General features: G+C 45.4%; 1 protein-coding gene across 7 annotated transcripts in view; it reads left to right on the forward strand.

The window, feature by feature from the left end:
* The window catches only part of LOC130293522 (suppressor of cytokine signaling 3-like), a 196,566-nt gene extending 183,773 nt beyond the window's left edge, over positions 1-12,793 (forward strand). For 4 of the 7 annotated variants that reach the window (XM_056542324.1, XM_056542326.1, XM_056542322.1 and 1 more), the window contains exon 2: positions 11,585-12,793. In XM_056542324.1, coding sequence (XP_056398299.1) covers positions 11,687-12,322 — 636 coding nt within the window. In that variant the 5' untranslated portion in view covers positions 11,585-11,686 and the 3' untranslated portion in view covers positions 12,323-12,793. Of the gene's footprint in view, positions 1-4,658; positions 4,697-6,096; positions 6,168-7,425; positions 7,445-11,584 lie in introns of those variants that run through there. The other 3 variants (XM_056542323.1, XM_056542325.1, XM_056542327.1) reach the window with 3 other exon arrangements.
* The last annotated feature ends 12,476 nt before the right edge of the window (positions 12,794-25,269 follow it).

Raw genomic sequence — 25,269 nt, forward strand, 5'->3', positions numbered from 1 at the left:
CCCAAAAAATTAAGTGGAATCCTAGCCTAAGACAAAAATTCTCTGTAACATTATGTTCTCTGTAACATTCCTGACGCATGTCTGCACAAGTCTCTTTATATTAGGCATTGGAAAAGCTTCTCACATTTTGGATTACTAAATATGTTAATTATAGGATTACAAGTGCAATTGTGCAGAACAACAGAAATCTCACAGGAAAATTGATGCATTCCTTTGATTAGATTTCAACATAATTTTAACTACTTAAGGACCATGGGCGTACAGGTAAGCCCTGGCTCCCAGGTACTGAAGGACTGTACACCCGTGGGAATTCCAGTCCCCACCGTTTGCCAGGCGGGGACCAGACCGGGATACCTGCCGAAATCATTCAGCAAGCATCCTGTGGCAACGCCTGGGATGGGTTAATTCAGACCGGCCATCTGCGGCGATTCAGGGTCATACAAGTCTCCGGTGACCAAGAAAATAAGGGGAATCGGGGCTGTCCAAGACACCCCCGATCCCCCTGAAGGGATAGGAGTGAGTTGGCAGGGGTGGTGCCACCCCTCCTTTCCCTGCTATTGGTCGGTAAGAAGCGACCAACCAATAGCAGATCGGGGGTGGGTTAAAGTTTGGTTCCCCCGCTCTGGCCACCCACCGTAATCCGGGCAGAGCTGGGGAACTGTGCTGGGATCGGCATCGGAGGTCCCTTACCAGAGGCGATCCACCTCTCTGTGGCAGCAATCCTCCTTTCTGCGGTGATCCTTCAACTGACAAGTGAGTTGATGCCTAGCAACATCTGGAGGGCCACAGTTTACAGTGGTTTCTAAGCTGTAGCCTTCCAGATGTTGCAAAACTACAACTCCCAGCATGCCCAGACAGCCGTTTGCCATTTGGGCATGCTGGGATTTGTAGTTTTGCAAGATTTAGAGGGGTACAGTTTGGAGATTACTGTGCAGTGGTCTCTAAACTGTGGCCCTCTAGATCTTGCAAAACTACAACTCCCAGCATGCCCACACAGCAGTTTGCTGACAGAGCATGCTGGGATTTGTAGTTCTGCAACATCTGAAGGGCCACACTTTGGAGATCACTGTGCGGTGGTTTCTAAATCATGGCCCTCCAAATCTAACAAAGCTACAACTCCCAGCATGCACGAACAGCAAACGGCTGTCTTGGCATGCTGGGAGTTGTAGTTGCGTGCCCCCAGCATAAGTTGCATAACTACATCTCCCAGCATGCCCTTTGGTGATCAGCACTTCTGCAACAGCTGGAGGCGCACTGGTTGCAAACATAACTCAAGGGTAGAATCTAACTCAAGGTTTTCCAACCAGTGTGCCCCCAGCTGTTGCAAAAGTACAACTCCCAGTATGCAAGGTCTGTCAGTGCATGGTGGTAGTTGTAGATTTGCAACAGCTGGAGATTTGCCCCCCCCCCCCCCCTATGTGAATATACAGGGTACATTCACAGGTGCATGGGTTTACAGTGAGTTTCCTGCTTCAAGTTTGAGCTGCGTCGAATTTCCCACCGCAGCTCAAACTCCTAATGGGAAACTCACCGTAAACCCACGCCAATGCGAATGTACCCTAAAAACACTACACTACACAAAAGAAAGGGTAAAACACCACATATACAGCTGGAGGCACCCTGTTTGGGAATCACTGGCGTAGAATACCCTTATGTCCACCCCTATGCAATCCCTAATTTAGGCCTCAAATGCGCATGGTGCTCTCTCACTTCAGAGCCCTGTCATATTTCAAGGAAACAGTTTAGGGCCACATATGGGGTATTTCCGTACTCAGGAGCAATTGCGTTACCAGTTTTGGGGGGCTTTTTCTCCTTTCACCCCTTATGAAAAGGAAAAGACTGAGTCTACACCAGCCTGTTAGTGTAAAAAAAATAAGAAAAAAATTACACTAACATGCTGGTGTTGCCCCAGACCTTTCATTTTCACAAGAGATAAAAGAAAAAAAGACCCCCAAAATTTGTAACGTAATGGAAATACTACATATGTGGGCGTAAAATGGTCTGCGGACACACAACAAGGCTCAGAAGTGAGAGCGCACTATGTACATTTGAGGCATAAATTGTTGACTTGCACAGGGTTGGCTGATTTTACAATAGTTCTGACATAAACGCAAAAAAATTTATACTCACACGTGACCCCATTTTAGAAACAACACCCCTCAAGGAACGTAAAAAGGGGTATAGTGAGCCTTTACACCACACAGTTGTTTGGCGAATGTTCGTTAAAGTTGGATGGGAAAATGAAAAAAAAATTATTTTTTTTACTAAAATGCTGGTGTTACCCTAAATTTTTCATTTTCACAAGGAAAAGTATTAAAGAAGCTCCCCAAAATTTGTAACCCCATTTCTTCTGAGTAAGGGAATACCCCATATGTGGATGTAAAGTGCTCTGCGGGTGCACTACAATGCTCAGAAGAGAATGAGCGCTATTGGGCTTTTGGAGAGAAAATTTGTCCGGAATTGAAGGCCACATGTGTTTACAAAGCCCCCATGGTGCCAGAACAATGCACCCCCCACATGTGTCGCCATTTTGGAAACTACACCCCTCATGTAATGTAACAAGGGGTGCAGTGAGCATTTACACCCCACAGGTGTCTGACAGATTATTGGAACAGTGATTCGTGAAAATGGAAAATAAAATTTTTCTTTTGCACAGCCCACTGTTCCAAAGATCTGTCAAATGCCAGTGGGGTGTAAATGCTCACTGCACCCCTTATTACATTCTGTGAGGGGTGTAGTTTCCGAAATGAAATGGGGTCACATGTGGTGGGCCCATTGTTCTGGCACCAAGGGGGCTATGTAAACGCACATGGCACCCAACTTCCATTCCAAACAAATTCTCTCTCTTCAAAAGCTCAATGGCGCTCCTTCTCTTCTGAGCATTGTAGTTCGCACGCAGAGCACTTTACATCCACATATGGGGTATTTACACATCCCACATTTACGAAAAGTCGTCAAACACCTGTTGGGTGTTAAGGCTCATTGTACCCCTTGTTACGTTCCTTGAGGGGTGTCGTTTCCAAAATAGTATGCCATGTGGGTGTTTTTTTTTAGTTTTTTTGTTTTTTGCTGTTATGGCACCATAGGGGCTTCCTAAATGCGACATGCCCCTCAAAACCATTTCAGCAAAATTTGCTTTCCAAGAGCATTGTAGTTCACCCACAGAGCATTTTATGTCCGCACATTTCAGCTATTATGGGGAGTCCCAACATCATGTTGAACTGTGATCTGCTTATCTGCAGGGGACTTTAAAACATCTCTTGCAATTTATAAAAAAACAAACATCTGAACATCTATTCTCTGTGTATCCCTATGTTGTCTTGTTTACAATACTGAATTACTTGGGGGGGGAGCACTCTTTTTGGGCCAGCCATCAACTAGCTGCAGTTAAAGGGGTATTCTGGGCAAAAACATTTTATCCCCTATCCAAAGGATGTCTGATCGCGGGGGCCCCGCTGCTGAGACCCCTCGCCATCTCCCTGCAGCACCCGCATTCTATGCAGGGGCTGCATCTCTAGTTTCGGAAACCTCTGGGTTTCCGGGACTGGGGACGTGACGTCACGCCAAGCCCCCTCCATTCATGTCTATGGGAGGGGGCGTGCTGGCCGTCACGCCCCCTCCCATAGACATGAATGGAGGGGGCGTGGCATGACGTCACGTCCCAGGTCCCGGAAACCTGGAGGTCTCCAAAACTGGAGATTCAGCACCAGCATAGAATGCAGGTGCTGCAGGGAGATCGCGGGAGGTCTCAGCAGCGGGCCCCCCGCAATCAAACACCTTGGAGATAAAATATTTTTGCCCAAAATACCCCTTTAACCAGGGCTACCAGAGTTTTCTGAAGGTTACTGGTGATCACTGGAAATTGTAGCAGCAACACCCTAAGAACATCATATTTTCTGGAGGAACCCTTCTAACAAAAAGGACTTATATAAGCCAAGCCGGAGAGTATATTAGTTTATTTTTTTGTTTTTTGTTTAGTGTTTTCGTAGCTAGTATAAAATGCTGATAAGGGACATGACTATACCTTGTTTTAGGAAATCCAGCCAATTATTTATTTAGATAGCTGGAAGTACCCATTACCAAGCCAGAAATAGTGTCCATAGGCACAGTATGACATCAAAGGAATCCCGTTTAATTATGTGGTCAGACAATAAGAAATATCTCTACTTTTTTGGAAGGTACAGTCATTTCCTTGCCGGCTGAACTGCTTGTAACGCACAGCTCTGGGGTTTTAGTGTTGGGCAGCAGTCATTAAAGTGTTAGCAGCTATTAATCACCCAGAATATACAGTCACACTGTGAAGTTTACAGTCAGTATTAGAACGAATGAATAATGCACGACGGCAATCACTTAGAACACAATGAGATGATAAACATGAATCAATGGAAAGGCTTTTTCTATGTCCCCAATATCATTAATATTTGGCGTTTCTGCTCTTCCTGCTGTAAGAATGGCTGGGCAGCTCAGGTATTTAAAAATGTAGATGATTGTTACATGCTAATTGAAGAGCACTTCCCAGTAAGACGGTAACAAATCAGAATAAAGATAAGTAACGCTACTTTCTGGGAATAAGCATCTCTAACTTTGCTTTTATGACACAATACATCATATCATGTCTGACTTAAGGCTGAAATTAGTTGTCTCTTATTCAATTACAGAATTCCTGCAATATCAGATTGACTTATTCATTCCTTTTGTAAGTGCTTCACATCTATTAGTTATTGCTAAGGGGTAGTCATGTATATATGTGGATCCTTGTGAGGACAGCAGCATCTGGATGATGGATGGAAGTCATCAATTTTGGGTACATTTCTGCTGCATCCCAAATCAGATTGTCTGTAATGAGTTTCAACAATTGCGATATTCCTGGAAATGCACAATAGTGGTTTCTTTGTTCTCAAGTCTTCCTAGACCACTGGGGAGAACCCATTTGTTAAAGAATTTGACAGTATGGAAACCGTTTACCAGAATAATAAAAAAAAAAAAAAAAAAAAGACTACTTATAGTCAGAAGAAGTGTTAGTTGTGAAGGAACACAAGTCCATGGGAAGAATGTAATTATGCAAAACATTTCATGGGAAGCACAAGGCTCCTGTGGGCAGTACAGCATCTCAATAGGCACATTGGCCAGCACTGAAGTCATGAGATTGAAATATGAAAGGTCAGTGTATTTCACAGTTACATGTTTTATTCTACCACTAGTAGGGGAGCGAAGTGGGTAGCATGAATGCCATGCTGCAGGGTTTGAATCTAATAAACCTCTGCACTGAGTTGGGTTTCCTCCAGTTGCTTATGTTTCCTTTCAAAATGGTATTGCAAGCCTAATGTGGGACAGGGACTTAATCAGTAAATATAAATGTACAGTGCTACGGAAAAAATGTCAAGACTCTGGGAAATATTTGGAAAGCAAATAGAGGGGATCAGGATTTTGTTGGATCCAAATACCGTATATACTCAAGTATAAGCCGACCCGAATATAAGCCGAGGCCCCTAATTTCACCCCAAAAACCCGGGAAAAGTTATTGACTCGACTATAAGCCTAGGGTGGGAAATACATCATCATCCCCCCATGTCATCATCCCCCCCCCCGTCATCATCCAGACCACCGTCACAATCCCCCCCTTCATCATCACCACCTGTCAATCCCTTCATCAGTGGTCTTCAACCTGTGAACCTGCAGATGTTGCAAAACTACAACTCCCAGCATGCTGGGAGTTGTAGTTTTGAAACCTCTGGAGGTCTGCAGGTTAAGACCACTGCGGCCTTCGTCATCATCCAGACCTTCCCCCCCTTAGTTATCTACTCACCTCCCCTCAGTGGGAAGGAAGGGTGAGCTGGTCCGGGCCATCTATGCTGCAGGGACCGTCCAGTGGGGAGAGTAAGTCGTTCCGGGCTCTCAATTTTCACCGGGGGGCCCTCTTCTCCGCACTCCAGGCCTGCCCAGGACTAGTGACGTTACCTTGACGACGACGCACAGGGATGTTCATGCGTGTCCCTGTGCATCTTCGTCAAGGCAACGTCACTAGTCCGGGGCAGGCCCGGAGCGCGGAGAAGAGGGCCCCCCCTTCGGTGAAAATGGACAGCCCGAAACGACTAACCCTCCCCACCGAATGGTCCCTGCAGCATAGATGGCCCGGACAGCTCACCCTTCCTTCCCACCGAGGGGTGGTGAGTAGAAAACTAAAGGGGGGGGGGTCTGGATGATGACGATGGCCGCAGTGGTCTTCAACTTGCGGACCTCCAGAGGTTTCAAAACGTCAACTCCGGGCAAGCTGGGAGTTGTAGTTTTGCAACATCTGAAGGTCCGCAGGTTGAAGACCACTGAGAAGGGATTGACAGGTGGAGAGTTCACTTGAGCCGAGGGGGCGTTTTCAACACTAAAAATCATGCTGAAAAACTCGGCTTATACTCAAGTATATACGGTAATCTAATTCTGCTTTAAATTACATGGCCATCATCACTAGTACTCTCTGGCTTTTCTCTAGTCCAGTCTATTTAAGCCGAATGCCTAATTTCTAATGCAATGAACAGTGGGAGAGTTACGTGAGACAGAGCGTGTGGTATAGCTTCCACAAGATTCTCCCATGCTTTGTGGGCAGACGCAGTAAAAGGGGGGTGCACAATATAGGTAGATCATATAATGCCCCCAGGGCACACCATGTAATAGTGCCTGGTGTTGTAATTAGGTGGTGTCCTTAATGGTGAGTGTGAAAACCATCAACCAGAAATGAGTATGAGTAAAAGGCAACACAGTACTTTACTCAGAAAACAAATCTTCCACAAAAAACGGAGGTACAGTCACTTGCAGAGTAATAAATAAAGTGATGGCTGGAGTGAGAGGAGAAAGTAGTGTATGTGGGTCTCTTAAACAGTCTATGCTCCTCTCTAACTGCACTAGTCCTTGGAATCTTTACTGAGGGGTGTACAATGAATGTCTCCCAGAATCTGTGCAGAATAAAGATACTCAGTATACCGAGCTGCAATGCCCACTGTGGAGTGCAGGTCTCTGGATAATCTTGTGACATGGCAGAAAAAAGTCTCTAGGCCTTGCCTAAAGCCTTTAAAGGGGTACTCCGGCGCTTAGACATCTTATCCCCTATCCAAAGGAAAGGGGATAAGATGCCTCATCGCGGGGGTCCCGCCGACCGTGATCTTGCACGCAGCGCCCCAGTTAAAATCAGTCCCCGGAGCGTGTTCACTCCGGGTCTGATTACCGGCGACCAGGGGGCAGGCGGTGTGTGATGTTACACCTCCACCCCCGTGTGATATCACGCTCCGCCCCTCAATGCAAGCCTATGGGAGGGGGCGTGACAGTTGTCATGCCCCCTCCCACAGGCTTGCATTGAGGAGCGGATGAGATTCTAAGCGCCGGAGTACCCCTTTAAATGTCCTAGACATGCAGGTTATATCCAAATCTCCTCCTCTAATCCCTCAGGTTTGTCTAGGTGTGACGCATTCTACACCTCCTCCAGTATTTGTAGCTTGGTAACAATATAGACTGTAAGCCAAATATCCTACCTCATAATAGCAAAGACAAAGATATAACTGTGACTGAGGCATAAATATAAGGTTTTAAAATGTACCACTCAAAAACATTACAAAAACTTTTTATATAATGTAGATAATGCCATTATATGTATATTTGTAATATACTTTGATTAAAAATTGTGTATATTTTTGGGTGAAAAAATGTCCCTGCAGCTATTGCCTGTGTGTCTCTGAGGAGTCCAAATACAGGAAGTGAGGGTCGGACAAGCAGGGATCTGTGCAGGCTCCTGGCTTGTCAATCATCCTGATGTATGAGCCTGGAGTATGTTATAGAGCCTCAGTGCACACTGTCCTGCTTTTTCTTAGTGTACAGAGCCTTGATTATCAACCCTCACTTCCTGTATTTGGACTCCTCATAGAGACACACAGACAATAGCTGCAGGGACAAAAATATACACATTTTTCAACCAATGTATATTACAAATATACATATAATGGTATTATCTACATTATATAAAAAGTTTTTGTTGACGACAGGTACATTTTAAGTACAGACCAAAATAGATCTGAAAATGATATTGCAGGGTCCATTAAATAAATGCAAATAAAAAATAACAGGACTCAAACAAGGCTCATTCACATTCAACCCAAACTACACCACTGTCCTCTATTTTTCAGAGAAATGTCTTAATAGAAAAAGCATCAATATAGAAAAGTCATTTGGTATTTGTACTGTGAATGATTATGAATTTCCAAGCTGTTGTGAATTAACGAGAAGGAATATTAAAGAATGAATCACTGACCTGAATATTTCTGGTACCACAAGTACAAATGAGTCACCATAATAGACATATAACTGTATCAAATACTAGAAAGCATGAATAAACTCACCCCAGCCATTAAAGAATCATGATAAGCATTAAACAATGCACATTCTTCTGTTACTATTCACAAAGAACATTAACAGAGGAAAACCTATTTGGGAGGTCAGTAATGGCTGTGCTTCTGTCTACAATTTTTTTAAATTGTTTTATTTGCAAAATTCATTAAAAACAAAAATATACAAAATACCTGTATGTTCTCATGTACAGGATCCTGCGCAGATTTGATGCCCAGGATTTGATGCGCAGGAGTTTCTGCTACAGATTTCAATGTAAACTAAAAGAGCACAGCTTCTAATCTGCAGTAAAGTGCAAATGTGCGCAGGATCCTGTATGTGTGAACATACCCTAAAGGGGTACTTCGGTGGGAAAAAAATGTCTTCAAATCAACTGGTGCTAGAAAGTTAAACAGATTTGTAAATTACTTCTATTTAAAAATCTTAATCCTTCCAGTACTTATGAGCTATTGTATGCTCCAGAGGAAGTTGTATTGTTTGGTCTTAAAGGGGTACTCCGGTGGAAAACTATTCTTTACTAATGAACTGGTGCCAAAAAGTTATACAGTTTTGTAAACTATTTCTATTTAAAAATCTTACTCCTTCCAGTACAGGAAGTTGTATAGTTCTTTCTGACCACAGTGCTCTCTGCTGACACCTCTGTCCATGTCAGGAACTGTCCAGAGTACACGGAAATCCCCATAGCAAACCTCTCCTGCTCTTGAGAGTTCCTGACACAGACAGAGGTGTCAGCAGAGAGCACTGTGGTCAGAAAGAACTATACAACTTCCTGTACTGGAAGGAGTAAGATTTTTAAATAGAAATAGTTTACAAAACTGTATAACTTTTTGGCACCAGTTCATTAGTAAAGAATAGTTTTCCACCGGAGTACCCCTTTAAGACCAAAAACACTTTTCCAGAGAAACATGCTTAGCCACCTTGTTAAACTTCAAGATTTAATTTTACAAATAATTTTACAGCTGATAAGTACTGGAAGGATTACGATTTTTAAATAGAAGTAATTTACAAATCTGTATTTGTTTTCAAGCAAACAGAAAAGTAATAGTTCTCCTTTTACTGTGTGGAGTAAACTACAAGGTCTCCACTAACAGGGAGATCTACATGTGTCTTTTTATAGTAGCAGTTGTCATGAACTGTCTTGGAACCTGCATAGGGAATACAGTAATTTTTAGTATACAGATTCCTTAGCAGGTCATGGCTCCAACTGACATGTACCTGAGCAGAAGTAGCTTTCCAATTGATAAATGTGGATTTTGAATTTGCAGTGACCACTAAGATGCAAATTTGTGGATCAGGTTGTTTTTCCAGAAACAACATTAAAGGGGTATTCCAGGCAAAAACTTTTTTTATATATCAACTGGCTCCGGAAAGTTAAACAGATTTGTAAATTACTTCTATTAAAAAATCTTAATCCTTCCAATAGTTATTAGCTTCTGAAGTTGAGTTGCTGTTTTCTGTCTAACTGCTTTCTGATGACTCACGTCCCGGGAGCTGTCCAGCTCCTATGGGGATATTTTCCCATCATGCAAGGGATATTCTCCCATCATGCACAGCTCCCGGGACGTGACATAATCATTGAGCAGTTAGACAGAAAACTTCAGAAGCTTATAACTATTGGAAGGATTAAGATTTTTTAATAGAAGTAATTTACAAATCTGGTTAACTTTCCGGAGCCAGTTGATATATATATAAAAAAAAAAAAGTTTTTGCCTCGAATACCCCTTTAAGCTGTGACAGTATTGCATTTTCTAGCCAACGGTAGAAACAGGTAAAGCCGACACTACGGACTGCGGGGATCAGTTTACACAAACAGGAGGAGTAAGCTGCACTGTGGTCTGGATAGTAAGACGCTGTGACAGGTAGTGCTCAGTCAAGGCCGGGGTATAGTCCATTACAGTAAGAGATAGGGACGGCACTCACCAGTAAGCTTTTCTTCTTTATCAAGGGGCAATGGGAAAGACTGTTTCACACAATCAAGTGCTTCCTCTAGCCGGTGCGCCAAGGCGCACCGGCTAGAGGAAGCACTTGATTGTGTAAAACGGTCTTTCCTGATGCCCCGCCATTCCTGCTCCAACTGCTTTGTGATGTTGTGAATTAATAAAGAAGAAAAGCTTACTGGTGAGTGCCGTCCCTATCTCTTACTGTATTCGAGTATTGTATTTTCACCTAAATGAATACAAGTAACCCAGACATAGCAAAAAAAATATGACTAGCACCGTTTCTGGAAGGAAATTGAATTGTGACATTAGAGATCTCCAAACTTTACTGATTTTCAGCTACAACAAATACAACAGGTGATGTTGAGCCACTCTTGGTGATAAAAGTTTAAAAGTCTATTACAAATATGAATGTGAGTCACATATAAATCACACGGTTTATAAGCCAATACAAAATGTCTTGTGCTATTATGACCTTCGTTATGTCACTAGGGTACAATAATATTTAAAGTAGCCCTCAGCTGGAGAGGCATGTGGAGAGCCTAAGAGCTACATGTGACTTTCAAGCTACCGATTGGGGACAACTGTCCTATATAATCTACATATATTACACTTCTATTTGCTTTTGCAAGACTTTCCTGTTCATTGGAATAAATATATTAAAGGGGTACGCCGGTGAAAACCTTTTTTCTTTTAAATCAACTGGTGCCAGAAAGTTAAACATATTTGTAAATTACTTCTATTAAAAAATCTTAATCCTTCCAGTACTTATTAGCTGCTGAATACTACAGAGGAAATTCTTTTCTTTTTGGAATGCTCTCTGATGACATCACGAGCACTACTGACATTATAATAATAATAATAATAAGTCTTTATTTATTTATTGTTGTCCTTAGTGGGATTTGAACCCAAGGCCCCAGCAGCAGTGCTAACTACTTAGCCACCATGCTGCCCTTAGCATACACCTGCTATGCACAGTTGCTAAAATGGACAGAGATGTCAGCAGAAAGCACTGCGCTCGTGATGTCATCAGTGTTCCAAAAAGAAAGGAATTTCCTCTGTAGCATTCAGCAGCTAATAAGTACTGGAAGGATTACGATTTTTAAATAGAAGTCATTTACAAATATGTTTAACTTTCTGGCACCAGTTGATTTAAAAGAAAAAAGGCTTTCACCGGAGTACCCCTTTAAGCTCTTTAGTTCCAATAAATTGTTCTTTTTGGTACATTATACTAATTATTTTTGTTGTTTTTTATTTTACAGATGAATTGGGAAGGTGGACACAGATGAGCGCTAGAGGTGGTGCAAACAATTAAGCACAATCAGCCTTGGTCTTCCTCTCAAAACGTGTTCATTAGTTTGACGATGGTCACACTTCGCTGGAATTGCTTCCATCGCTGCTTCTGTCCATCATCCATCCTTGCAGCCATGAGCTCACAGGCTGCCCAGTTGTCTTACCACTACAAATCTTTCTGTGGAGACTATGAAAGGGTGGAGACTGCACTTGAGAGGCTGGAGGCCAGTGGCTACTACTGGAGCACCCTCTCTGGTACTGAAGCCAAAAAGCTCTTATCTGACCAGCCTGTTGGATCCTTTCTTATCCGCGACTCTTCAGACCATCACCATCTGTTTACCCTCAGCCTTCGCACATCTGCTGGCATTACCAATTTACGCATTAAGCTAGAGGGAACTTCTTTCTACCTGGAAACGGTAGCGGGAGCAGAAAGCCCCCCAACATTTCCCTGTGTGGTGAAGCTGGTTGAACATTATATGCGCTTGACGGCAGCAGGAGAGTCTGACTCTAATCTCTGCTACATTGAAGGGAAAGAGCATCCTGTCCCTCTTATGCTTACACAACCACTAAATTGTAAAGTGGTGTCTCTACAGTATTTATGTAAAAGGACAGTGGTGGCCAACATGCCTGCAGAAGCGTCTGGTTCCGACGGGAACTTGGAGGAACTTCCTGTGTCTAAGATGCTTCGTAACGCCTTTCAAAACTAGATATGTTTAGTTAAGCTGGAAAACAATTCAGGAGAGACTAATAAAGTAACCTCATGGCAGTCTCTAAAATAAAATGCCTAGAGAACCTTTGTTTTCATCTTTCCCTGTATGAGGTCATACAGAAAAGTAAAAGGAAAAATAAACAAACTTGTTTAAAATTCACAGAAAATATCTTTCCAGAAAAAAAGATTATCCTGGTGCAGAGAACAGTAGATTATTTCTTTATATATAGAGATATGGCTTTTACCTAGAGGGAACACGTGGATGATATTCAACTGTCAAGTATTTTAAGTTTTTCACATTTATTTCCTTACTGTATTAATTTATCAGCATCTCGCAGACACAGTCAGATAAGGAGCATGACGTCTGTAATGGAACAGTATGTGACATTTATCAAAATAACACTTTAAAAGGCATCAGACAAACTATACCATTGATACTTTCAGATATTAAAGTTAATAATTCACTTGACCGCTCGGGTCCCGTCCATTGTGGTCATTCATTGCGCTGTATGTATAAACCGGGTATAACCCGTGTGCAGACGATCTGGTAATCACCTCAACATTTTGTGACTGGTGGGTCTCTTTCAAAAATAATACAGGCGATCAGTATGGTGATGTTGGGTCACATTGGGTTTAAAGGGAGAACTTTTATTAAAGATTAGTTAAAGGGGTACTCCCGTGGAAAACTTTTTTTTTTTTTAAATCAACTGGTGCCAGAAAGTTAAACAGATTTGTAAATCACTTCTATTAAAAAATCTTAATTCTTCCAGTTCTTTTTAGGGGCTGTATACTAAAGAGAAATCCAAAAAAGAAATGCATTTCCTCTGATGTCCTGACCACAGTGCTCTCTGCTGACCTCTGCTGTCCATTTTAGGATACTGTCCAGAGCAGCATATGTTTGCTATGGAGATTTTCACCTGCTCTGGACAGTTCCTAAAATGGACAGCAGAGGTAAGCAGAGAGCACTGTGGTCAGGACATCACAGGAAATGCATTTCTTTTTTGGATTTCCCTTTAGCATACAGCCCCTAAAAAGTACTGGAAGGATTAAGATTTTTTTATAGAAGTGATTTACGAATCTGTTTAACTTTCTGGCACCAGTTGATTTAAAAAAAAAAAGTTTTCCATGGGAGAACCCCTTTAAGATTTTGAAATTCCACTTGGAAATTCTGGTACAGCAATGGGCAATGGAATTCCGCTGCACAGCGCACACTGCAAGGTTTTCAAGGCAGACTTTCTGCCCAGAGAGTCCACTCAAAAAATTACACTAGTACATTGAACTTGTTCAAGGTTCTGGCGGATTTTCGCCCTGCAGACATTGCTGTCTATGGTGATGGCAATACCTGTGCGGCCCTAGTGTCGACTGATTCATGCTCAGAAGCTTCACAAGTGTGAGCACGGCCGAATTCTACCAGATTATTGCCCTACATGTTAAACTCACAAGGTGGATTACAGAGTACAAAAGAAAAAAGCCAGAGGCATGCCCTTGGATTTCTCGGTCACATGTTCACTAGTGTTGCTCGCGAATATTCGCAATTCGAATTTTATTTGCTAATATCGCATATTCGCGAATTCGCGAATATTCGCGAATATAGCGCTAAATATTAATAATTACGAATATTCGTTTTTTTTTTTTTTTTTCACAGTAAACATCACAGTGATCATCCCTCTCTGTTTCCAGCTTATGTGGTGTAAGAAGGCTCTAATACTACTGTGTGAGACTGGTGTGCGAATTTTCGCTTATGTTCATTTTTGTATATGCAAATTTTCGCATATGCAAATTTTCGCACACGCGAATATTCACATATGCGAAAATAAAACGAGAACATTACGAATATGCGAATATTCGCGAATATGACGAATATTCGTCCATATATTCGCGAATTCGAATATGGCCTGTGCCGCTCAACACTAATGTTCACCCTTAAAGTGGTACTCCGATGGAAAACCAATTTTTTTCAAATTAACTGGTGGCAAAAAAGTAAACAGATTTGTAAGTTACTTCTATTTAAGAAATCTTAATCCTTCCATTACTTATCAGCTGCTGTATACTACAGAGGAAGTTGTGTAATTCTTTCCAATCTGACCACAGTGCTCTCCGCTGACACCTCTGTCCATGTCAGGAACTGTCCAGAGAAGGAACAAATCCCCATAGCAAACTTCTCCTGCTCTGGACAGTTCCTGAGATGCAGAGTGGTGTCACCAGAGAGCACTGTGGTCAGACAAAAAAGAACTGATAAGTACTGGAAGGATTAATATTTTTAAATAGAAGTAATTTACAGATCTGTTTAACTTTCTGGCACCGGTTGATTAAAAAAAAAATAATAATAATTCCACCGGAGTAACCATTTAATGCCTCTTATTTTGTAAGGTCAGATTTACCCCACTATATGGCTACCCAGATTGGTTAACACACAAATATGAGCATATGACATACCACTTATTTTTTTTACTGTAACTCAGATTTCAAATATGCAATGGAAAACATCTGCACCGTGTGAACTAAAGTGCTGATTTCCACTAACAAGAGTGGGTAACATTTTTCATGTAGTTTTCATGCAGATTCTGTAATCAGTATGGCAACCCAACGTGTGAACATTAACTCCTACAGGGCCCTTCACTTCTTACAGCAGGACTCATCTCTCTTACCATCCTGTGGAAAATCTGTAGCAGAGTTATAAACAATGTGATCCTTGCTGTTTTCATAAAACTCTTGTCTTGCTGTACGTCTTTTGTTATGTTAAACAGCAACCTACTGTAATTGTGTCTTCTGCTATATGTTCCTGCTATCTATCCCTTAATGGTGCCTCAACATCAAGGGATCGATAACAATGACATATAACAGATCTTCTGCAAACAGATGAACCCATATAGTAGTGCTAGGGAGTCACTGTTGTGTTTTATCCATTAGTTAAAAAAAAAATTACTGTATATGAGTAAGTCCCCCTCTGCTATTAGAACCCATAGCAGCTTTTCCAAGATTTTCCTGGTTCCTTAAAGGGGTACTCCACCCCTAGACATCTTATCCCCTATCCAAAGGATAGGGGATAAGATGTCTGATCGCGGGGACCCGACCCAATATAGCATGCGGCACCCACCTGTAGAGATGAGCGAACTTACAGTAAATTTGATTCGTCACAAACTTGTCGGCTCGGCAGTTGATGACTTATCCTGCATGAATTAGTTCAGCCTTCAGGTGCTCCGGTGGTCTGGAAAAGGTGGATACAGTCCTAGGAAAGAGTCTCCTAGGACTGTATCCACCTTTTCCAGCTCATCGGAGCACCTGAAAGCTGAACTCATTTATGCAGGAAAAGTCATCAACTGCCAAGCCGAGAAGTTCGTGACAAATCGAATTTACTGTAAGTTCGCTCATCTCTAGTCACCTGTTTCTTGGAGGATCTGGGTCGCGACCACGGGAACGGAAGTCTGTGACACCACGACTCTGCCCCCCGTGTGACATCACGCCCCATCCCCTCAATGCAAGTCTATGGGAGGGGGCGTGACGGCCGTCACGCCCCCTCCCATAGACTTGCATTGAGGGGACGGGGCGTGACATCACACGGGGCAGAGTCATGACGTCACAGACTTCCATTCCAGTGGTCGCGACCCAGACCCCTCAGCACTTCCGGACAAGAAACAGGTGGGTGCCGCATGCTATATTGCGGGGGTCCCCAGCGGCGGGACCCCCGTGATCAGACATCTTATCCCCTATATTTTGGATAGGGGATAAGATGTCTAGGGGTGGAGTACAATTGCTGATCAATCAAATTTAGTCGGTGTTTCTTTTAGGGAGCTCTTTTTGTTTGTGCTTTGAATACTCCTGAAGAAAAGACTAAGAGGAAGATTTATCTAAACTTGTGCAGAGGAAAAGTGGTGCAGTTGCACATAGCAACCTCGGTAAAATTAAAGAAGCAATCTCATTGGTTGCTATGGGCAACTGTGCTACTCTTTCTCTGCACAGGTTTTGATAAATCTCCCCCTAAAAGTCTTAAATGCACTGTAATCTGTATTTTGTACAAGAAGATGCCATATCCAGGACAAACTACACAATTAGGGCCCCAGTACAAAAACTTTAAAGGGCTTAAAGGGGTACTCCCGCGGAAAACTTTTTTTTTATCAACTGGTGCCAGAAAGTTAAACAGATTTGTTAATTACTTCTATAAAAAAAAATCTTAATCCTTCCAGTACTTATTAGCTTCTGAATACTACAGAGGAAATGGTTTTCTTTTTGGAACACTGAGCTCTCTGCTGATATCATGACCACAGTGCTCTCTGCTGACATCTCTGTCCATTTTAGGAACTGTCCAGAGCAGCATATGTTTGCTATGGGGATTTTCTCCTGCTCTGGACAGTTCCTAAAATGGACAGAAATGTCAGCAGAGACCACTATGGTCATGATGTCAGCAGAGAGCTCTGTGTTCCAAAAAGAAAACCATTTCCTCTGTAGTATTCCGCAGCTAATAAGTACTGGAAGGATTAAGATTTTTTAATAGAAGTAATTTACAAATCTGTATAACTTTCTGGCACCAGTTTATTTAAAAAAAAAAGTTATCCACGGGAGTACCCCTTTAACAACCATCACACACTTGGATGGGGCAAAGAGAACTTTTTTAGTTACGTAGTTAGTATGATTGAAAAAAGACTTTTGTCCATCAAGTTCAATCAAGGAATTGAAGGGAAGGGATTTGGTTGGATGAAGGGGGAGGGATGTGATTATATTTCTGCATAACCATTAATGTTATAATGTTCTAAGAATGTATCTAACCCTGTTTTGAAGCTTTCAATTGTTCCTGCTGTGACCAGTTCCTGAGGTAGACTCTTCCATAAATTCACAGTTGTTATGGTAAAGAACGATTATCGCCTCTTGAGACTAAACCTTTTCTTCTCCAGACGGAGGGAGTGCCCCTTGTCCTTTGAGGGGGTTTAACCTGGAACAGTTTTTCCTATATTTTTTGTATGGGCCATTTATATACATATATACATTGATCATATCCCCCTTAAACATCTTTTCTCAAGACTAAACAAATTTAATTATTTTAATTATTTCTCATAGCTAAGATGTTCCATGCCCCTAATTAGTTTAATCATGCGTCTCTGCACGCTCTCCTGCTCCACAACGTCCCTTTTATGATCTGGTGCCCAAAACTGAACAGCATATTCCAGGTGAGGCCATACCAATGCTTTATAAAGGGATAGTATTGTGTCCCTATCCCTGCCTCCTATCCTGCTGGCCTTAGAGGCGGCTGCCTGACATTGTGCTATTCTGTAGTCTATTATGTACAAGTACTCCAAGATCCTTCTGTACCAATGACTATCCCCCCTAAAATATACGATGCATATGCAGATTTTTTGTATCCAGATGCATAACTTTACATTTATCCACATTGAACCTCATTTGCCAAGTGGATGCCCAGACACTTAGTCTATCCAAGTCATCTTGTAACTTATGCACATCCTCTATAAACTGTACCGTGCTACAAACCTTGGTGTCATCTGAAACAGAGCTGTTAATACCATCCTCTATATCATCAATAAATAAATTAAACAAGAGTGGGCCCAGCACTGAACCTTGGGGTACACCACTTATAACCGGGGACCAATCAGAGTACGAATCATTGACCACCACTCTCGGGGGGACATGTATCATTATTTGTGTATGGTAGAAGCATTTTACCCCTTTTCCCGAATTCTAAATTATGTGCAGAAGCGCTAAATTTATCAATCAAGCGCAATGAGCTTCATAAATTGCGGGTAAATATAGTAATCTCCTCAATCCACTCTTTGGAATTATAGAATCGATGATTTAGAACATCTTTCTACGTTAAGTCCAAGATGGCTTATATTTGCGCAAAAAAAAAAACAGCTCTTGCGGCAAAATTTTTGGTGTAAAGGAAAAGTACGCAGTTAATAAATCCTTGCATACTATAGATGTCACTCCAAGGTACCCCGATTCAGCCACATCTGGAGAACATGCTCTACCAAAACGTGCGCAAAAAAATGCGCAAAAAAAGGGCTTGCGCAAAATTTTGCGTAAAAAAATACACACAAAACAGGGGTAAAATCTTTGATACATATCCCCCTCTGGGTACAATCCTTAAAGGAGTACTCCGGCGCGCACTTTTTTCCTTTTATCCCGTCCGGGCTGCAAAATAAAAGAAAACACACTTTCTCCTACCTGCCAACGAGCCCCCGGAGCTCCGGTACAGGAGTTCGGTCCCCGGGCTGTGTTCTTCTTACTTCCTGTTAGCCCGGCACGTCACACGGAGCTTCAGCCTATCACCGGCCACAGCGATGTCCCGCCTCGGCCGGTGATAGGCTGAAGCTCCGTGTGACGTGCCGGGCTAACAGGAAGTAAGAAGAATACAGCCCGGGGACCGAACACCTGTACCGGAGTGTACCAGAGCTCCGGGGGCTCGTTGGCAGGTAAGAGAAAGTGTGTTTTCTTTTATTTTGCAGCCCGGACGGGATAAAAGGAAAAAAGTGCGCGCCGGAGTACTCCTTTAAGCCAGTTTTCATACCAATTACAAACTAAAATTTCCAAACCCAAAGAACTTAACTTACCTATCAGACATCTATGAGAGACATCAAACACTTTCGCAAAATCCAAAAACACCATATCCACAGCCATTCCTCTGTCAAGGCTTCCACTCACATCTTCATAAAAGTAAATTAGGTTGGTTTGACAACTTCTATCCTTAGTAAACCCATGCTGGCTATCACTTATAACTCTTTAACAATGCAGGACGTATATTTATGTGCTTCGCCAGCTCCTGCAATATAATGCTGGGTCACTACGAACCATTGCCGCCTGCCTTGACCTTTTGCTACGTCCGACCTTGCCTTCGCCTTATCCTTGTGTACCACGCCTGTCTCAGCTGTCAGTGAGGTCGAGTCGCTATCAGGGGATACGACCTGGGAGTTACCGCCGCAGCAAGTCCGGGCTCTGGTGAAAACCAGTAACTTCTTAGAACCTGTCCCCTGGTACGGCCCACGTCCTCGCCTCACTGACACAGAGGATCCACTACCTGCATACCAGTCCAGTTCCTGACAGTAGATCCGGCCATGGATCCCGCTGAGGTGCCGCTGCCAAGTCTCACTGACCTCACTACCGTGGTTGCCCAGCAGTCTCAGCAGATCGCCCAACAAGGACAACAGCTGTCGCAGTTGTTCCCATGCTCCAGCAGCTTCTGCCTTCACAGCCTCTACCATCTCCTCTGCCAGCTCCAGCATCTCCTCCACTCCGAGCTGTCGCTACTTCCTCTAGAGTCCGTTTGTCTCTTCCTGAGAAATTTGATGGGGACTCTAAGATGTGCCGGGGATTCCTGTCCCAATGTTCCCTGCACCTGGAGATGATGTCGGACCAGTTCCCCACAGAACGGTCTAAGGTGGCTTTCGTGGTCAGTTTACTATCTGGAAAGGCCTTGTCCTGGGCCACACCGCTTTGGGACCGCAGCGATCCTGCCACTGCTTCCATCCAGTCCTTCTTCTCCGAAGTACGCAGTGTCTTCGAGGAGCCAGCCCGGGCCTCCTCTGCCGAGACGGCTCTTCTGAATCTCGTCCAAGGGAGCTCTTCAGTGGGTGAATATGCCATCCAGTTCCGCACCCTCACCTCTGAGCTAGCTTGGAACAATCAGGCCCTCTGCGCGACCTTCAAGAAAGGTTTATCCAGCCCCATCAAAGATGTTCTGGTCGCACGAGAAATTCCCACTACCTTGCCTGAACTTATCCAGTTGGCCACCCACATTGATATGCGTTTCTCGGAAAGACGCCAGGAGCTCCTCCAAGAAAAGGATCTTGTTCACACCGGTTTTCTCGCTTGGCACCTCTCTTCCAGAGTCAATGACATTTTTCGGGACTTACTGTATACCTGTGTTGTTGTCTATCTAGACGACATCCTAATTTTTTCCTCCAACCTTGAGGAACACCAGCTCCATGTCCGTCAAGTGCTCCAGCGCCTTCGTGTAAATCATCTTTACACCAAGTTTGAAAAATGCCTTTTTGAACGCAGCTGTCTTCCTTTCCTGGGGTACCTGGTCTCTGGACAAGGTCTTCAAATGGATCCTGAAAAGCTCTCCGCGGTCTTGGATTGGCCGCGCCCCTCTGGACTCCATGCTATCCAGCGCTTCCTCTGATTCGCCAACTACTATCGTCAGTTTATTCCCCACTTCTCCACCATCATTTGTGGCACTGACAAAGAAAAACGCGAATCTGAGGTCCTGGCCTCCCCAAGCAGATTGTTACGCCTAGCGCTCCGGGTCCCCGCTCCTCCCCGGAGCGCTCACGGCGTCTTTCTCCCTGCAGCGCCCCGGTCAGTCCCGCTGACCGGGAGCGCTGCACTGTCTTGGCCGTTGGGGATGCGATTCGCACAGCGGGACGCGCCCGCTCGCGAATCGCATCCCAGGTCACTTACCCGTCCCGGTCCCCTGCTGTCATGTGCTGGCGCGCGCGGCTCCGCTCTCTAGGGCGCGCTCGCGCCAGCTCTCTGAGACTTAAAGGGCCAGTGCACCAATGATTGGTGCCTGGCCCAATTAGCTTAATTGGCTTCCACCTGCTCCCTGGCTATATCTGATCTCCTCCCATGCACTCCCTTGCCGGATCTTGTTGCCTTGTGCCAGTGAAAGCGTTTAGTGTGTCCAAAGCCTGTGTACCTGAACTTCTGCTACCCATCCTGACTACGAACCTTGCCGCCTGCCCCCGACCTTCTGCTACGTCTGACCTTGCCTCTGCCTAGTCCTTCTGTCCCACGCCTTCTCAGCAGTCAGCGAGGTAGAGCCGTTGCTAGTGGATACGACCTGGTTGCTACTGCCGCAGCAAGACCATCCCGCTTTGCGGCGGGCTCTGGTGAAAACCAGTAGCCTCTTAGAACCGGTCCACTAGCACGGTCCACGCCAATCCCTCGCTGACACAGAGGATCCACTACCTGGAAGCCGAATCGTGACAGTAGATCCGGCCATGGATCCCGCTGAGGTGCCGCTGCCAAGTCTCGCTGATCTTCCCACGGTGGTCGCTCAGCAATCGCAGCAGATTGCCCAACAAGGACAGCAGCTGTCGCAGTTGACCGCCATGTTACAGCAACTTCTGCCTCTGCTACAGCAGCAACCATCTCCTCCGCCAGCTCCTGCACCTCCTCCGCAGCGAGTGGCCGCTCCTAACCTCCGCTTGTCCCTGCCGGACAAATTTGATGGGGACTCTAAACTCTGCCGTGGATTTTTGTCTCAGTGTTCCCTGCATATGGAGATGTTGTCGGACTTGTTTCCTTCAGAACGGTCTAAGGTGGCGTTCGTAGTAAGCCTTCTTTCAGGAAAGGCCTTGTCTTGGGCCACACCGCTCTGGGACCGCAATGATCCTGCCACAGCCACAGTCCAGGCCTTCTTCACTGAACTCCGGAGTGTCTTCGAGGAGCCAGCCCGAGCTTCTTCTGCCGAGACTGCCCTGTTGAACCTGGTCCAGGGTAATTCTTCAGTGGGCGAGTACGCCATCCAATTTCGTACTCTTGCTTCCGAGTTATCATGGAATAACGAGGCTCTCTGCGCGACCTTTAAAAAAGGCCTATCCAGTCGCATCAAGGATGTGCTGGCCGCACGAGAGATTCCTGCCAATCTGCAAGAACTCATCCATCTAGCTACCCGCATTGACATGCATTTTTCTGAGCGACACCAAGAGCTCCGCCAGGAAAAAGACTTAGATCTCTGGGCACCTCTCCCACAGTATCCGTTGCAATCTACGCCTGGGCCTCCCGCCGAGGAGGCCATGCAAGTGGATAAGTCTCGCCTGACCCAGGAAGAGAGGAATCGCCGTAGGGAAGAAAATCTCTGTCTGTACTGTGCCAGTACCGAGCATTTCTTGGTGGATTGCCCTATCCGTCCTCCACGCCTGGGAAACGCACGCACGCACCCAGCTCACGTGGGTGTGGCGTCTCTTGGTTCCAAGTCTGCTCCTCCACGTCTCACGGTACCCGTGCGGATTTCTTCTTCAGCCAACTCCTCCCTCTCAGCCGTGGCCTGCTTGGACTCCGGTGCCTCTGGAAATTTTATTTTGGAGTCCTTTGTTAATAAATTCAGAATCCCGGTGACCCGTCTCGTCAAGCCGCTCTACATTTCCGCGGTCAACGGAGCCAGATTGGACTGCACCGTGCGTCACCGCACAGAGCCCCTCCTCATGTCTATTGGACCCCACCTTGAGAGGATTGAGTTCTTCATTCTCCCCAACTGTACCTCTGAGGTCCTCCTCGGTCTGCCTTGGCTCCGGCTTCATTCCCCCACCATTGATTGGACCACCGGGGAGATCAGGAACTGGGACTCTGCCTGCCATAGGAAGTGCCTCTCCCCCCCTCCCAGTCCCGTCAGGCAAGCCTCTGTGCCTCCCCATGGCCCCCGTCCTGGTGTCACACTGCCCCGTGCCAGGCCTCGCCCTCTGCCCTCCCTCCCCATTCCCACTCCTGCTGTACTGCCTGCCGTTGAGGAAACCCTCCATTCTTTCCCGGTGTCCTCATCCCAGGGGAGGCAGTTACCGGACAAAGAGAAGGGGAGACCTAAGGGGGGGGGTACTGTTACGCCTAGCGCTCCGGGTCCCCGCTCCTCCCCGGAGCGCTCACGGCGTCTTTCTCCCTGCAGCGCCCCGGTCAGTCCCGCTGACCGGGAGCGCTGCACTGTCTTGGCCGTTGGGGATGCGATTCGCACAGCGGGACGCGCCCGCTCGCGAATCGCATCCCAGGTCACTTACCCGTCCCGGTCCCCTGCTGTCATGTGCTGGCGCGCGCGGCTCCGCTCTCTAGGGCGCGCTCGCGCCAGCTCTCTGAGACTTAAAGGGCCAGTGCACCAATGATTGGTGCCTGGCCCAATTAGCTTAATTGGCTTCCACCTGCTCCCTGGCTATATCTGATCTCCTCCCATGCACTCCCTTGCCGGATCTTGTTGCCTTGTGCCAGTGAAAGCGTTTAGTGTGTCCAAAGCCTGTGTACCTGAACTTCTGCTACCCATCCTGACTACGAACCTTGCCGCCTGCCCCCGACCTTCTGCTACGTCTGACCTTGCCTCTGCCTAGTCCTTCTGTCCCACGCCTTCTCAGCAGTCAGCGAGGTAGAGCCGTTGCTAGTGGATACGACCTGGTTGCTACTGCCGCAGCAAGACCATCCCGCTTTGCGGCGGGCTCTGGTGAAAACCAGTAGCCTCTTAGAACCGGTCCACTAGCACGGTCCACGCCAATCCCTCGCTGACACAGAGGATCCACTACCTGGAAGCCGAATCGTGACACAGATGAAGCTTTTACTCGCCTTAAGACCGCCTTCGCTTCTGCACCAGTCTTGTCCAGGCCAGATCCTCTGAAGCCTTTCTTCCTTGAGGTTGACACCTCCTCAGTGGGAGCTGGAGCTGTCCTTCTACAAAAAACCACCAAGGGAAAAAACGTCACTTGCGTTTTTTTCTCCAAAACCTTTTCGCCTCCTGAAAAAAATTATTCTATAGGAGACCGAGAACTGTTGGCCATCAAGTTGGCACTTGAGGAGTGGAGACACCTCCTGGAGGGATCCCTTCACCCCGTCACCATTTACACTGACCATAAAAACCTGTCTTATCTCCAGTCCGCCCAGCAGTTAAATCCTCGCCAGGCCAGATGGTGCTTGTTTTTTGCCCACTTCAATTTTCAAATCCATTTTCGCCCTGCAGACAAGAATGTCAGAACTGATGCTCTATCACGTTCCACCGATGCCTCAGAAGCCGAGCCTCTTCCTCAGCACATCATACCTCTTGAGTGTCTGATCTCTTCTGCTCCTGCTTCTCTGGTGCCAATTCCTCCAGGAAAAACTTATGTCCCTCCACGTCTTCGCCTCCGGACTCTCAAATGGGGCCATTCCTCCCATCTGGCTGGTCACGCTGGAATCAAAAAATCTATACAGTTGATTGCCCGACTCTATTGGTGGTCCTCCCTGGAAAAAGATGTGACCGATTTCGTACGAGCCTGTACAGTGTGTGCACGTGACAAGACTCCACGCCAGAAGCCTGCAGGTCTTCTCCTTCCTCTGCCGGTGCCTAAACAGCCTTGGTCTCACATAGCTATGGACTTCATCACTGACCTTCCTGTATCTCATGGCAACACTGTCATTTGGGTGGTCGTTGATCGCTTTTCCAAAATGGCCCTTTTTATCCCGCTTCCTGGCCTTCCTTCTGTGCCACAGTTGGCGAAGCAATTTTTTCTGCAGATTTTTCGTCTTCACCGGCTTCCCACGCATATTGTCTCGGATAGAGGCGTCCAATTTGTTTCAAAATTTTGGAGAGCACTCTGCAATCAATTAAAGATCAAATTGAATTTCTCTTCCTCCTATCACCCCCAATCCAATGGACAAGTGGAAAGAGTAAATCAGATTCTTGGTGACTACTTGCGACATTTTGTCTCCTCCCGTCAAAATGATTGGGTCGACCTTCTGCCCTGGGCTGAATTCTCGTACAATTTCAAAAATTCTGAGTCTTCCGCCAAATCTCCATTCTTTGTGGTGTATGGCCGTCATCCGCTGCCCAACCCCCCCCCCCCCTCCCCATTCCCACTTCGTCTGGAGTTCCTGCCGTGGATTAATTAACCCGGGACTTCTCCTCTATCTGGATGGAGACTCAAAAGTCGCTCTTACTGGCCTCTTTTCGCATGAAGAGACATGAGGATAAAAAGAGAAGAACTCCTCATGTCTTTGCCCCCGGTGACAAAGTGTGGCTCTCTGGCAAATACATACGGTTTCGTGTCCCTAGCTATAAGCTGGGTCCTCGTTACCTCGAGCCATTTAAAATCAAAAAACAAATCAACCCTGTCTCCTACAAGCTCCATCTTCCTTCTTCTCTTCACATTCCTAACTCTTTCCATGTTTCTCTTCTCAAACCTCTCATTCTTAACCGCTTTTCTCCCAAGGTCACTGTTCCTGCTCCTGTCTCTGGCTCCTCTGATGTCTTCTCTGTCAAGGAGA

This window comes from Hyla sarda, chromosome 10 (genome assembly GCF_029499605.1).
Source record: "Hyla sarda isolate aHylSar1 chromosome 10, aHylSar1.hap1, whole genome shotgun sequence".
NCBI lineage: Eukaryota > Metazoa > Chordata > Amphibia > Anura > Hylidae > Hyla > Hyla sarda.